Source organism: Poeciliopsis prolifica, unplaced genomic scaffold (genome assembly GCF_027474105.1).
Source record: "Poeciliopsis prolifica strain line A6 unplaced genomic scaffold, Auburn_PproV2 SCAFFOLD012, whole genome shotgun sequence".
Lineage (NCBI taxonomy): Eukaryota > Metazoa > Chordata > Actinopteri > Cyprinodontiformes > Poeciliidae > Poeciliopsis > Poeciliopsis prolifica.
In genome coordinates this window covers 13,579,608-13,595,722 of record NW_026562387.1, presented here as the reverse complement: position 1 = coordinate 13,595,722, position 16,115 = coordinate 13,579,608, and the positions used below count along the sequence as shown (strand labels likewise).

The window sequence follows — 16,115 nt, the reverse complement described above, 5'->3', positions numbered from 1 at the left end:
CTTGCATTTAAGCAGTAATTTTAAAGGTTGCTCTTGTTTTTGTCTTTACAGCAAAATCATAGCAGTTAAATAAAGGAGCACAGTGAGCAGCTCAGCTCCATCCTTGCAGCACTGATTGACTGAAGGGGCTTGTGGACAGTCTGGACAGAGCGCGGAAAGAGACGATTTTGAAAGGAGTCCGGGGGCTGCAGTTTTCCTTGTGTCTTCAAAGGAGACTCGAGTGCATCATTACCAGCAAGTGCAATACAGCAGGACATCCAAATGGAGGAGAAACTGTTAAAAAAATAATCAGCAACTGATTTTTCTATATAAAACATGTTATATACCTGTACTTGTACAACTAAACACCTGAATGTTTGTTTCATTAGCCAAGTTTTATAGGGAAGTATAAGGGCTATAAAAGTGAAAAGGATTGTAATTTTGTATAATTCAGAGATTACAACGTGCAAGATAAGTAAAAAAAAGCACATAGCAGACATACTGTTTTCAATGAAACATGTATCTAACCTCATGAATGTGTATGTACTATTTTCATTTAAATACAAATATAATGAAGGTACATGTATAAGGAAAATGCCACAATCAAATTAATCGGTGCCTAATTCAGTCAGGCATTGATTTCTTCTTTAAGGTCTCATGTGCCGATTGTGAATCTGAGGACTGCAGCACATATGAGAGAAAAAAGCTGTAGGTTGTTTGCTGGAGCTAATAGTTCTGAATGTTATAAGAAGTAATTATAAGATTCTTTTTATTTGGGCATAAAAGCATTTGTACCAAATCTTTATCTGGTTGTTATTGAACTCAAAAAAGAGCATCATGGTAAAATTGCATCCCAATATATTAGAATGTGATATGCAAGTTTCACTTATAGGGTTTAAATATGAAGGTCATGCAGATTCATTGCAGAAGTGGTTTATTTCAAGCAATTCTTTATAATTATTTTAATAACTTAAAAAACATTACACACATGTATTTGTCCCCTTCCTAGAGTTTTGAACTTAGTACTCAAGCCCAGCTGCTATTGCACAAAATACTACATCAATCCAGTGTGGCATGGAGGTAATCATCCTGTGGTTTTGATGAGGTGTAATGAAAGCACATGCAGCTTTGATGGTTGCGTTGCTGGCTCTGGAGAAAGAGTCTTGTCACTTTTCTCCCTGACCCATGTAAGGCAATCCTGATATTTTTTCTGTTCTTCAAGAGTTACTTTGTTTCCTGGATGTCTGGATCTGGTGGTTTTTGAAGCATTAACTCCAGCCTTAGTCCACGTCCCAGAAATCTGACTCAAACAGGTTTTAAACTTTGCTTTAGAATCCTCTGTAAGCTGTAGTTAACCTTGTTGCTTGCTCAACTCTACCAGTTTTTCCTTTCACTCAGCTTTCCAGTAATATAATGGAATACAATACTTTCCTTCCTTCTCAGTCTAGATCCAAAGGATTTCTACTATTTGCAGGACAGTTATCAAGTCAGCAGTTTTCTGAATGACTATATATCAGGACTTCATAAAATATTTCAGTTAAAATCCTTTTTATTATCAGTAAACCAAAAGTATAAATTTAACTAAATTAATTGCCTGAAACATAATCCACTCTCTGTAATGAATCTATATTTTAAAGTATCAAGTTCTGTATTTTATGACTGAAATAAATATAATGGCATTTGAATTTACTGAAATGTGCCTGTACATGTTGAATGATGCATTTAAAGACCAAAAAAGGTTTAAATGCTATTACTGAATGGGGGAGAAATACCTATTTTTAAATAATTGCTCTGCCAAACAAAAAATAGAGAATAAAGGACAAACTGGCTGATCCTAATCTCAAGCCAGTTGATTGGTGGATCTCTCGGACTGTCAGTGTCAATAAAACACAGATGTTGAGCCTTTCTACTTGTAGAAAATGTGCTTTTTTCTGCACTCAGGTTTAAATCACAAAACAATGAAGGAAAACCTCATCAATAAATCCATTAAAACGTAATGGTTGTTTGATTTCTGCACAACTTAACCGAAGTTCATCACAAACTCTCTTCGCTGTTGAAGGATTGAGTTTATTCATTTTGCACAAAAAGGTATTTTCACATTTCTTTTTAAATATTTTTCCATTAAATTTAACATTTGGTGTTTATTTTCTCCTCTTTAACCCAGATGATAAGCAAAAAGTGTTGATTCGCTTTGATTAACCACAGTCCATGCAGATCATTGACCAACATTTTCTTTGGGGTCATTTCACATCCAGCTTTCCTGCTTCAGATTAACTCCAATCACAGTTACTCCTTCAGCTGCACAGAAGATTGAAAAGATCTTAACAATAGCACCTTTAATAGGATAGAGGCTAGCTACCTTTCTATGAGTATGGACATGTTAAAACACAAAACGAGACGCAGAACGATGACTCAGAGCGCTGACATAAATCTAAAAATGTTCTTTAACAAACTATTACCTCTGCATAGACTCTTAGGAAGTCTTGCGGATATAGTAAACATCAAAATATTAAAATAAAGCACTAGCTGATCCAAGCAGCCACAGTTAAGTTGGAGCTGTGCTTGCTCGAAGTGAGACGGTGTGTGGTTTAAGATTTCACATTGCATCATTTACACAAAAGGTAAAACAAATATACACAAAAGCAGCAGCACATTTGTCTAAATGTAGATTTATTGTTGAGGTATTATTTAACTTTTTGAACCATGATCTGTGCAGCCACATTGTTTTAAAATCTGCCAATTACTTGGGCTGAGGGACAATTCAGAGCACACAACGTACAATCTTCCTTCCACGTTTCTTCTCATGTTTCCTGTCATGACGCAGTGATGTGGCTCAGTTTCTCTTCAGTGCAATGAGATGGTGTAAAGCCAGTGGGTGAATGAAGGAATCCAGATCTCTCAGAGCTGAGACACAACTCCAGAACTGTAAACATCTTGCCAAATAACCATTCAAACAGGAATTTATCCAAGTTTTCGTTATCATCATTATCATCATCATCATTGCTGGTTGTCAGGCAGGTTGTCAGCTGATTCTCGGGTCCCGTGCAGTTAAGAATGCCAACAGCCAAAAAGAAAAGGTGAGATGTGTTGGGGGTGAGTGGGTGGAGGGAGGTCAGGTGAGGGTGGTGTGGAGGCAGGCTGGCTCTACGGATGGTGCACATCTAGTCATCCTTCTCCACTATGACTTCACCGTGGAGCACCCTCCTCCTCTGCCGCAGCATGTGCAAGTAGAGCTGAGGAAAGACTAAGAAGAAAAAACACAGTGCAGACATAAACTGATGAAAAATCACAATACATTTGACATGAGGACATCTAAACGGTACCTTGCTGAAGTGTTTTTACTTTTGGTGTAAATTTGTATTCAGCCTTTTGACTCTATTACTCCTAAATCCTTTGAAAGACTATGACACTGCAAACCTACAAGGACATATGTTTCCTCCTAAATAAAGAGGCAGAGTAAGAAGGGAATTTACAAGAGAAAGCCAAAAGGATAATGACAACTTGATCAGCTTTAGAGATCTACAGCTCAGGTGGAAGAATCTGCCCTGCATTCCAGAAATAACTTTGACTAATAAACTCTGGGAAAGAAAAGGAGGATGGTTCTATAAGACAAAAGGGAAAGTGGGTGATATGAGAGGTGGGAGAAAGCAGCAGAGAAAACACAATACTCTCAAGACTCCGATTGGGACACAATAGAAACACAACATTATTTAAAACTGAGAAAAATGACACTGGAAATTGTGACTTTTTGTGATTAGGAAAACACAGTAGAACATGTAAAGGTATATTGTCAGAAATGATTAGGAAATACAATCTTATTGAAAACCTTGAAAAGGTTAAAGTCAGATACAAGTTGTCAGACATTTTGGGAGACAGATTAATTGCTGTTAATTTATCTGTAACTATTTGCAGAAGCACAACTTCTGCAAATAAGTTGACACACCTGTTAACACACTCCAGTCAACAATACTTAATTGTTCAAAAGTAGTAGATTTAGTTCAGTCACTGAATGACTTCAGGCAGGAATTATTTTTTGATTATATATGGTAGTGATTAGGTAACACTAGTAGGCAGAAAATGATCAAAAAAGCTTGGCTACAAATTTTGTGACAAAGCTGTTTGAACAAGTGTTGGTCAGAGAGAGTTTAAACAAGACCAGGACTTTTTTTAAACAACCCAGTCATTAGATCAAATGCTCAGTAGGCTGAACAAGTTATTTTCAGACAAGCTTTAAATCCCAAAACTGATTCATTCGTAACAAACTTGCTTACATTTGATCGTCTGTATGATTTAAATCTTCATTACTTTAGGAACAAACTTCTTCATTTAAGTGCTATTTTAGAAAGTAAAGTGCAGAAAGGGTTGCGATTCACAAAGACCCTCTACTCCAGCAATTCTAACTCTGGTTCTTGAGCCATATAAGAAATGCTTTTCAGACTTCGCAAGATAACAGTTGCAATCCCAGTGAGCACTACAACTTGTGAACACAACTTTTCTACCTTATGTCAGAGGTAACTGAAGAGACATTAAAAAATCTGGGACTACTTCGTATTGAATCAGCTGTTTATTGATCGGTTTTCCAAAAACCACAAAATAGAGTTACTATAGTAACTCTATTTTGCTTTTATACAGTGAGTTTTCTGGTCTAACTAGTGGTGCTTGAGTTAAAGTTGTACTGAAATTTAAGAATGCATTTTTAGTTTATTTATGCTAAAATGGCAACTAGCATTTAAATGCATAGATCTGAAGTTAAAAAGAGATGCTGAGACGAATACTGTTACATGTTGTCACTGAACCATACAATTAAAAAACTGAAGTCTTCTTTGGTAAATATAATTATATTTTGGAGCCCTCTGAAATCCACTGTATCTAAAGCAACTGCAGAAGAATTGCTGTTATATTGTTGTAGTTATAAACTAAAATCTGAGATAACTAAAGATAACTTATGTAGGGTCGTTTTTTTTCTTTTTTACAAATAAGGGTAATTTCTCTTCAATATTGTAAATATTCACTACTTTATTTTGGCCAATCCCAAAAAATGCCAATCGAATACAATGAAGTTTGCATTTTTACCATGACAAAATATGTCAAAATTTAAAGAAGGTGTGAATATTTTAAGGATACGTATCAAAGTTAAGCTATGGTGATATACACACATCGTCATGTTGCCAATAAAAGCAAGGCCATTTGTGAAATACATTCAGTTTCAATGTTTGTTTCCACAGATAGTCTTGGAATAATCCTGAGTCATCATTTCAACTTGACTGTAACTGCTTCTTCCTGTCTGAGGGTGGTGCTGTCACTCCATTCAAGATCTTGTGCTCTATGTTTTGAGCTGCTGATTACATTAATAAAGGTTTCAAAACATTTTCCATATCTGGACTTAAACTTGTGAGTTACTCATCTTTGTGCCCATTTTAAAATATGACTATGGATGACAGAGGGGCATGCTTTACATATGAAACCTGCCAAAACTAGAGACTGAATGAAACAAAAAAGGACAACAAAGAACAACTAGAGCACAAGGAAGAAAGACAGTTGGACAGAAAGGAGATAAGAGAATTGATACACTAAGCACCGAATAAAAATTAAGAAAACAGAGAGGAGAGAGGAAAAAATGAACAAAAGACTTTGAAGAAGGAAGGGAGAAACAAGGATTTAAAAAATCTGAGTTGGAAAGAAAAGTATAAAGGATGGAGAGAAGGAAAAAAGACATATGTAAGGAAGGATGCAAGAACAAAAGGAAGCAGGGAGGGACACAATAGTAATGGGAACAGGAAACAATGTTTGGAAATACAATGATTTTTTCTCTACTGTCTTTTTCCGTAGTTATCCAGACCTGGAAAAAGCTGAAATAAAATTTCAGACTTTTGCAATGTATGTCAAAAAACTTACTTATTACTAATGTCGCCAGGAAAATATGTAATTGTAACACTGCTGCTGAATAAAATCTACTATTTTCCCTGTTTCTCAACACAATGTCCCTACTATTTTCAGAGAGTCAAGAGTCCTTGCAACTGGCCAAATATATATGCAGGGTTTGAGTGCATGACATTCAAAATATAGCAAACTACCAAAAAAGAATCTTTACAAGCCTTCTAGGAGGCAGAAAATGATCAAAAATTCTTGATCTTTTTCTGATATTTTGAATTCTTTCACTGATATTGTAATGACAAAGTGCAATTCAATACATTTAGATAGCCTTGATTGATGTCTATCATGAGTACTGGTTGTACAGTGGTTTCTAATACACAGTAGTTTCAGAAGCTTTACATGTAAACAGAACAATCTAAAACAATCTTGAGATCCAGTTTGTTAAGTTTAGACTTAGTTTTGTGAGCATTTTTTCAATGAGGTCATGTTTTGTAGAATTAGCAAATTTAAAGGTGCAGAGCATTAGAGAGAAACTTCTCCTTACGTGGGATGTAGGACAGCATGACGATGATGAGGAAGTAGTAGTAGTCGAACGACACATTATATTTGTTCGGGAGCCTCATGGAGTACATTCCAGACCTGCGCACGAATGGCAGCGCAGCGTAAATGGTGAGCAGCTCTCCAACGACTCCCAATGGGTACAAGATGATGAAGAAGTTGTATCTGCAGAACAGAAAAACAGCAGGATGTCTTTCAATTCTAGTACAAGTTATCAGCAAATCCAGCTGAAGACAGAAAGATAAACACACAGAAGACTTGAACACACTGGCATGCAGCACCACCCCGTCTTTCATAGGTTAATTTATTTTTGATTAAAAGCCACTTGTCATTAAAAAGAAAACTACAGGGCATTGATATTTTATGATACATTTCAATATTTGTCACTACTTTCTTTATTTGCATGGAAGGTGAAGCTTTGTTGAAAACACTCTATAGTAATTATGGGAATTATTTGATTAATTATTTGGGGGAACTGGAAAGAGAGAAATGTAGAAAAATTGCATGCATCCAATACCTTTACCCAATTATATAATTAAAACCTTTAATTTATGCCATCCAGGGACTCAAATGTGCAGCTTAAATTGTGAACGAGAATTGTCAATGTTTATCTGTGCTTGAACCTGCTGCACATTAAGCCAGCCAGCGGGTCATGAAATTAAAGAAAGTGCTCTGTAGTTGGAGCTGAGGACCTAGATCCAAGTTATCTGCTCCAATTAGTGATATGGCAACTGGAGACTGTGTGCATGAAACTGGAACGACCTGTATGTCTACATGGCATGGCAGAGTGCACTGAAAGAACTTGTTATTTTGTATATACATATGTAACAATGTGTTTTTCTCGCCAGTGTCACAATGTGACATAGACCTCCAGTTACCTAGCAAACCGTGAAGGTGTGCTAAGGTAACTGGCACAAATATGTTCCCAGCAGATCATTTTAGTTCTCAAAACCTGACATAAGGCCTTCACTGATCTGACTTGTTCAGGATATTTTACAGATGCTCCGTTAGATTGAGAACAGGGTAAAATTTAGAGCCTAAGTCTACAACCTAAACTTGCTTTGCTCCTCAAAGCCTTTTTCTTTGTGAAAAGATGAAGTGTAGTGCTTAAGAGACCAGACCAAACAGAAAATATTGCATTCATGAAAGTGAGTACATGATCTTCAACAATGACTACAAGGATATCAGGTCCTAATATTAAAAAAAAAAAAGTATTTCAAAGGTAAAGACGCAATCACACCTTGAAATCAACATAATTCATCAGTTCATCAATTCAGTGAACTGATGAATTAGTTCACTGAATTAATTCAGTTTACAGAGGACTTACCAATCAGTAACTTACCAATCAGTAAGTCCTCTGTAAACTGATGTACCTTCTTTGGAGCATTTTTGGTAGTACTGACCTCAACAGACCAGGAAAACTCCACAAAAGCAGCAGTTTTGGAGAGGCTCTAGCCAAGCCTCAAATCCAAATCCTATCTGTTGTATCCTACCTTCTAACAGGTACTACAGTGAGGACATAGCCATTGTATTTCCCTACATCTGACAGCAGTCATACAATTTTGCTTGATCATTTTAGATCATTGTGGCTGTAATCTGGGCACATTGTGCTTTCACACCAAAGCTGAGTGCATCAACAGCTTCATCCCATAATAAACTGAATTTCATTAACAGATAAAGGAGCTAATAATCAAGTAGTGCAGATAAACAGTACTTCAACACTACCACAACTTGAAACGGCAAGTTCAAGTTGTGGAGAACTATAGAAATGCAAATTCAAACATACATTTTAACAACATTTAACCAAACTTGTTCAATAAACGGACGTGTTTTGTGGAACAGCTGAAAAAATCACTTGTTTTCCTTAGTATTTGTCCTGTGGCTGTGAAGTTCCAGCAAATTCAAACAAACACAGTGTGAATCTCACCATTTAGTCATTAGACATTATTGTTTGTATTTAGACATAAAATATTATATGAGACAACAGTAGAAGTTCAGCAACTAAAGTAAATTAATCAAGGTTTGATTGTTGGTGTGATGCTTATCAGCATGCCAGGTCAGCAATGATAAAAAAGCTAGTAAGTTGATCTCTTTTAGAGTGTAATAAATATAATTTGTGCCCCACATGAGCCGACCAGCAGCTCAACAGGAAGCTGCAGGACAGAGATTTGGTTTGGCACTGTTTTATAGCAACTCAAGCCGCTGGATCAGACTGTGGCTGTAATTTGACCTCGGACAACAGTTCACAACAATAACCGCACCATGACTGGATGCACTTTGAGTATTTAACATAGTGACACTTGAATTTACACAAAGCACTTTTAAAACTGTTGTTGCAAATCAATAGTTTGGCACTGCTGAGCAGAACATGAGGGACTTACTGTTATGAAATGTCCCTTAAACTTTCTTTATATGCTTCTTTTCCCTCAGCCTGTCACAATGACACTATTCAAATCATTTTAGCAACACTAATGAAAAGCACCAAATATGTCTACTTTGCGACAAATTAAATGTATACCAGGGAGCCTCCAAAGAACCATCAGCTTGAAACTTGTATAACAGAAGATGATCAACTGAAAGCTGATTCATCTGTTGGGTGTTAAGGTAACTTTTAGGCAAGGTAGTTAAACCCCTCGAACTTGCACTCAATTGTGAACATGAAACGCTTGTAAACTCAACAGATCTGGTCTTTAGAGAAATGTGGCAAGAAACAAGACATTTGAAATTCTGATAAAAGTTGAAAGTTTGGACAACAAAGGTGATTTTGTCAGGGGAGACCATTATTGAACGTTATGGCTCACATGTAAAACAATGAATGTGGCAGAAAGTGAAACACTGTTGTAAACTCCGCAGAACTGAATTTTTTTTTTCCCTTGGCATAGACAGGGAAGTGATTGGATTGTTGTCAAAAGATGTAATTCTGGAAGAAGGACAACAAACCTAAATATACAGGCAGAACTTGAAAAAATTTCAAGAGTTGGAATTAGTCTAGTCAAAGACCACAACTAAATTTGAATTAAAAATTTGTAAAAAGATTGAGAAACTGATGTGCACAGATCCTTTCCATCCTGTCTGAGTTTGAACGATTTTCTCAAGAATATAAAAATAAATCAGTCTTGAGATGAGCAAGGTGATAGAAACATAGCAAAAACGCTTGAATTGAAGGTGTGATTCTGAGAAGCTTTGACTAAGAAACACATTTTAAAGGTTTTTAGCTCTAAAACCTTCTATAACCTGTGTTTCACTTCACAGGCATGTGCTACTTTGTGTCAGTCCCCGTAAAATACAGTGCAGTGGTACAGGGTATCACATGTTAAAAGTGAAAAGGTTGTAAAGTTATACATATTTTTGTGAGACACTTTGTCTGCTAGTGATAAGAGTTTTCTTATTTTTTAAGAAAAGGCTGCTCAATATTCTTCAATGGTCAGGAATGCAAAGAACTTTAAATGACCTCTAGAAAACCTAGAGAGCTCTAAAGCCCCACAATGCACTTGGGTTCCTTGAAAGCAAAATATAGAGACATTACTGGTGGTTTAAAGTGCCTATGCAAAACTCAGATGGTCAGAAACAAGATGTTTCCTGTCCTGTCACTATGTTCGTACATCCAGCCCAAAGTTCCTGCTTCACTGTACTATAGGACAGTATACTATGGTATGAGCCAGGACAGCGGAGATTAGTGGAGACAGCAGAAAGACTCAGGGGAGCGTCTCTGCGGATGTGAGAGAAACGTCGGCTGAACATTCCATGACCAAAACAGACGGTCTTAAAAACAGGAGCAGCTGAACATGAGCCCTTCTCCGGGGGCCAGGCTCTTCCACGCTTAAAGAAAGACGTGAAGAGCAGGGGAGAGGAGAGGTTTTCTCAGAGAGAGAGAATCAAGACCAGAAACTGAGCAAAAGGGAGAAAAAAAGTCCCCCCAAAATAATAAAGCAGATGGTCCCTGCAGGTACAACTTCAGCAGGTACAACTTCAGAGGGTGTGCAAAGAGTAACATCTCTCTGTGGTAATGAGTTGTACACACAGTGTCTTTCAGCACAAAGTAGTGCTTGACTGTGAATTGAAGGAAAAATGATGCATATTTGTATTTGGCCCTTTTAAAACGATGTTCTGTAGATCCAACCACCTTTTCCTGCAAATACAACTGCAAGTCGTCAGATACAGTTTAGCCATAAATTATACCCTGGCAGAGTTAGGTTTAAACCAAGCTTTTAATTTCATCAGGAAGTTTCTGCTGACTGGGAGTAAAGTTAACGTTTTGGATTTTTGACTGGAATTCGATGTAGAATCTGAGGGGGGAGCTAAAGATTTAGAGTGATGAAAGGTACGTTCATCACCCTAAATCATCACCCTAAAAGACCTCTGAGTCTTTACCATTCTCATTGTCAGGTCATGCTATGCTATGCTAATATGTACTGGTCGGCCATATAAAATCGCAATAAAATACGTTCAAGTTTTTGGCTGTGACATAATAAAATGCAGAAAGGTTCAAATCATATAAAAGTGTTTGGTAGACTGTTATGCCAGATGGTTGTTGGCTCTCTCTGTTCTGTAAGACATGTGTGCTTGGACTGCTATCAGTGTCAAAACACTAATGTCTGCGTCTGATGTTCCCTCAGACGTCTCTGGTTTCAGGTTAGCCACTGTGAGGGTGGATCACCTCGTCATGAGTGATCACATACATCAGGAGGATAGCATGACTTTCCTCTACAACTGGAAGCATTCCTACATTTTAGGTTGTACTTGCTGATAGTTAGGGATGCAAAGTCCAAAGTTGGCAAATAGTCCATTTAAAATGCATGCAGTTTATTTCTTCTACACATTGTGAGCAGTTAGTTCCCAATTGTTGGATAGCTGCTGCAAATGAAATGCAATAACAAACACATGCATTACTTCTTTGTGAAAGATAGTTAATGAGTAATACACACACGAATGTACCATTACCAAACCAGACCAACATGCTTGCAGAAAGTATGCAGCACTACAATATTAAATCATTAGAGACGGTGTCTCCACCTGGCCCATTTGATGAAGTACGGCAGATGGTGGAGCAGGTTGAATGTGTAATAAGAATATCTGGTAATCTCTGTCACAGTCCACACGACCAGGAACAGGATCACACTTTCTTCATTCTGGATCTTCAACAAAATTTACAAGTTATTGTCCAATACAGTAATAAGGGCTGTCTCCATACACCTTATGCTAACTGCAAATACTTTGATACTTCCTGGATAATCCTAAAGGCAATATTTAAAAAATGTTCAATTACAACTGATGCACCTCCAGGAAACAGAGATACACCAACAATTCAAAGTTTATTAAAATTGATTGATAATCAGCCATTCAGAAATAAAACAACTAAAATAATGCTTAAGCATTATGAGTCTAGGCTGCTAAAATGTGGATTTACAAGGAGAGAAAAAAAGAAGGCAGTATATATCAGAGTAAGGAAAGAGACAAAACAGGAAGGAAAGAAAAAATCAAAGGACACAAGGTAGGAATAAAGGGACACCAGAAAGAATACAAGGAAAGAAGGAAAACAAAGAAAGATACAAAAGGAATGAAGGAAGGAAGGAATGATGGACCAGTAGGGAAAGAATGATGAACATAAACTGTATACATATAAGTTTTCAATTAATCCATAAGAGGCAAAATGTTTCTTTTTAGTATTATACTACAATTTCAGCACTATTTTAATTTCTTCCTCAAAGAAAATTTAAAAGCAACACGTCATTGGGAAAAGGCTATGAACCGGCCAAAGTGAACAGCAGAGGTTTCGAAAAGGTACTAAGTATTGCTTCTTTGCATACGTGTCATTGCAATAAATATTTTTTTTAATCATAGCAACAAAAACATTGCTTTTCTGCCACTGTTCAACGTTCAGCTATGACTGTATGCTAGATAAGATGAGACACTAACCCAAAGATCTGAAAAGTAAATTTTATGTATCGTTTGATTGGAATGAATATTTACCTGTCTGATGCTACTGGTGATGAACCAAACCATGTAAATCCTTGAACACACTTGAACCCCAGTTACAATCACAGAAGTCCTCACAATTCCTGAAGCAGAGGCAAAGGAAAGACATTCACAACCTGGGAACATACTAAAGTGTATGAAATAGGAAGAAATAAATAAACATATGAAGTCAATCCTCACATACCAACGGCACAATGCCCCACCTGGATGACAAAGACGGTAGCAATTGGAGTTAACAATGTCTTTCACTTATTAAATAAAACTTTTTTTATATTACAAACACTTACCTCAACTAATGCAAAGGTCTGGAAAAATTTCAGTGTCCTTGCTATACTTCTGTAGAGACCCTTATGTGTGCCTTTCTGAATGTAGAAGCGCATCATTGTGATTGCCAGAACCAGCCACCTGGAGAAAAAACAAGCCCAAATCTATAAATCCTGTCCAGACAAAGCCATGGTGCTCCTCAGAGACAACAATCTGTTAAGGGCAGATGGCATTTTTACACATTTGGAATAAAGAACGAGATCCCAACCAGCAGCTTCTGAAATGAGTTAGCATTGGAGGATATATATCACAATGTGTTGCATAACAAAAACTTAATGTAAATCAGAGACTGTCTTTATAGACATGCTGTTCAGTAAATATTACAGTTTCCAGATTTACTTAATCAAAACATTCCAAACATAGAGGCAAATTCAATAAAAATAAATAGACATTCCAATTCAATTGTAACTGTGATACAGTTGAGTCAAATTCAGCTTAAAATGTGAGTTAATAAAATGTTTCCCATTTACAGACGTCCTGCTGATCGGGGAATAATGGAAAGGAGTGGCTGTCTTATCACATAAATACAAACTCAATCAAGGAATTTATTACAAAGACAAAGATACATTGGAATTAAATTTGTCTGCAAGATTCTCCACAGCCCTCAATACAGTTTTCTCTTAACAAGCTTGTTGATGGAATGAGAGTTTTTGATCCTATTCTTAGTCTGTTTTAGTTATTAAGCTTCAAACTACAGTGATTATTTCTTGGTTTTCCAAAAACATGCTGGGTTCATTCAGACTGTTTCCATAGTCTTGCATAAGCCTGATGTTTTCCTTTGTTGCAGAATTCAAAATTAGATATAAAATTTTAAAGCAAGGCGATTTTACTTGTATAGCACATCTAAAGCAACAACACAATTCAGAGAGTGCATAATTAGAAGAAAAATAAAGCAAGAAACTAGCCAAAACACATTACATTGCATTGGAAAATTAAGGGAAGATGATGGCAGGTTGAAAAATTGACTCCACCTTATAACATTCCAATTATTCATCAAATGCAATTCTAAAAAAACGGTGGGATTTTATCATTGAATTAAAGAAATTCTGTTTTTCAGCATATTTGCAGTTTTCTGGAAGTTTGATCCAGATTAGTAAAACATAAAAACAGAATACTGTTTCTCCATGTTTGGTTCTGATTCTGAGGATGAAAAGCAGTCTAGAACCAGATGATCTGAGTGACAGCAAAAGAGAAACTGAGGAAGAGTGTTTGAAGCTGTTCAATTCAGACCTTGAAGAAGGTCCCTTTTGTGATTTTAGTGTGCAGGAGGAAAATACAATCAAAGACTTTTTAGGCTACGGTATTGCATTCTTTTTTGGACAGCAGTGTCATAGGCACCGTTCAGAAAAAGGGGTTTGCAGCGGTATATATTGAAGTTACCATCACGTATTTCATTAAAAATCTATAAATATCTCAGGTTATGATGTGGACACCTGAGGCTCATAGACAAGTCTGACCTATATGAACACTTTTATTTTCCTTCGTAAAAGATAGTGGGTGGGGCCTATAAATCAAGTGTAATATATATATTCTATAAACATACAAAATGTGATATATTTATATGATGCAATGCACTCACAATAAATAAACACAATTCAAAAGTGTTTATGATACTCTTTAAGTAGTGTTATGAATTAAAAATTACCCTACCCAAAATTATGGCTATATATTTGCCCAAAATTAGGCAAATATATACTCAATATTGGAGTAGTACCCAGCTTCTGGGAAAAATAGAATCATATATTTCTATTTTAACAACAGGTTTTTAATTGAACAAAAAGCTTCTAACCAACCTTTGCAGTTTTGGCAGTGAAATAATTTGTAGTTTCTCAGTAGAGTGTCACTAAGTACATCATCGGCAAATTTAAATGCAGTCCAGGTGGTTGTATGCTTGTGATATGCATGCTGTACAGTAAAAATACAATTACTGTTTCTGCTATTTGTGATGATATATTTTGCAGACCTACTCATTGCAGTGAAATTGCTGGAGAGCCCATAGAACCCACATAGAACTTAAGTTTGTGGTTGTACATACACTATATACAGCTTTTGAATGGAAGAAAAAAAAAACACTTCAGGACCATCTAAGTGAGGGACTATTTTGTTCCATAACCAGTTAACCAATTGTAATTTGCTTTTATGCTTTGATATTATAAACACACCATAGCCTACTTTAGCCTGACAGATATTGTGTTGTTTTTTAAAAATCTGCTCATTGAGCACTTTCCCGTCCCAGACTGGGTTCCAGTGTCACCAGCAGCTCAGTCCAGCTATACTTATCACTGCGACCGTGGGACTCACAGTGGGCCTTGACGCTGACCGCATGCAGTCAGCCCTATTTGGACACAGCTCCAACACCAGCCTGTCACTTTAAACCCGCCACTGTTCATTCATTTTCTGTCCCCTCTCTCTCTCTCTGAAACCTCCCGTCTGGCTTTTCTGTAACCTCGTCATTTACTCTCAGAACCAGCCGCCATAAAATATTTTTCTACCAACTCCAGCAGCCAAGCAGCTGCTAAATCCTTCGAGCTGAACAGGCACTTTCAGGCTGACACACACAGGCTCAGTCCTATAAACAGCAACACACGCTTACAGTTTTTTAGGGAGCGGCAAACTTATCCGGCTTTCTTATTAATAGGTAGCAGGAGGAAGAGAGGGGGGTGGAATAAAGGGACATACCCGGCTGTCATGGCGATGTTGTAGAAAGTGAGCCATGCGGTTATGAGGGCGCTTTTCGTTCTCTTCTTGTTGTTGTTTTCCTTCTCCTCCACCGTGCCGTCCTCCTCGCTGGACGCCATGGCACCGGGGGCAGGGTGGGGAAGTCAGGAAGGGAGCTGACAGCTGGGGTGGGGAGCAGTGGGGTCGTCCATCCATCTAGCCACCCACAGAGACCCCCCTCTCTGTCTCTCTCTCTCTCTCTATGGGGCAAGTGCGTGGCCTGCTGGTGGGCCCCTGGACGCGTAATTAAAATCAGATTCCGACAGCATGAGGGTTCATTTGGGTCTTTCTTTATACTTTATTAATTCCACAGGGGAAATAAATGCTTCAACTCAGACGATCAAAGTGTCTTCAAACGTTGTAGATCCTGATGGCTGTGGGTAGGAATGATCTTCTGTAGCAGTCTGTGTAACGGAGAACTAAAGAAGCTTCTGACTGAAAACACTATGTTCTTGTGTAACAGTGTCATGAGGAGGATGCTCATGGCACTGTACATACATGACTTGACACTCAGTATTACACTTGCATTGGCATTTTTGCACATTTTAAGGTGAGTCAGGAAAATAAATAGTGGAGGTTTCACTTATTCAGCAATTTCCCCTTCAGCTAACAACATAATCCTAAATAAAGATACTGGATTCAATGGAAGGTATATATAATTTTTTTTTAAAAATGACAAAAACCGC

At 37.2% G+C, this 16,115-nt stretch overlaps 2 protein-coding genes across 2 annotated transcripts in view; one reads left to right on the top strand and one right to left on the bottom strand.

Moving 5' to 3' along the window:
• LOC129364968 (collectin-12-like) overlaps positions 1–1,884 on the top strand; it is a 36,167-nt gene extending 34,283 nt beyond the window's left edge. Inside the window, exon 10 of the mRNA XM_055037926.1 lies at positions 52–1,884. Coding sequence (XP_054893901.1) covers positions 52–62 — 11 coding nt within the window. The 3' untranslated portion in view covers positions 63–1,884. The remainder of the gene's footprint in view (positions 1–51) is intronic.
• Positions 1,885–2,025: 141 nt separating this feature from the next.
• hacd1 (3-hydroxyacyl-CoA dehydratase 1) lies at positions 2,026–15,570 on the bottom strand. The gene is made up of 7 exons (XM_055037936.1): positions 15,391–15,570; positions 12,675–12,792; positions 12,572–12,590; positions 12,382–12,470; positions 11,425–11,546; positions 6,398–6,576; positions 2,026–3,223 (listed from the first exon to the last, which is right to left on the bottom strand). The coding sequence occupies exons 1-7, from the start codon at positions 15,507–15,509 to the stop codon at positions 3,141–3,143; spliced, it is 729 nt and encodes a 242-aa protein (XP_054893911.1). The 5' UTR covers positions 15,510–15,570; the 3' UTR covers positions 2,026–3,140.
• Between the last annotated feature and the right edge of the window lie 545 nt (positions 15,571–16,115).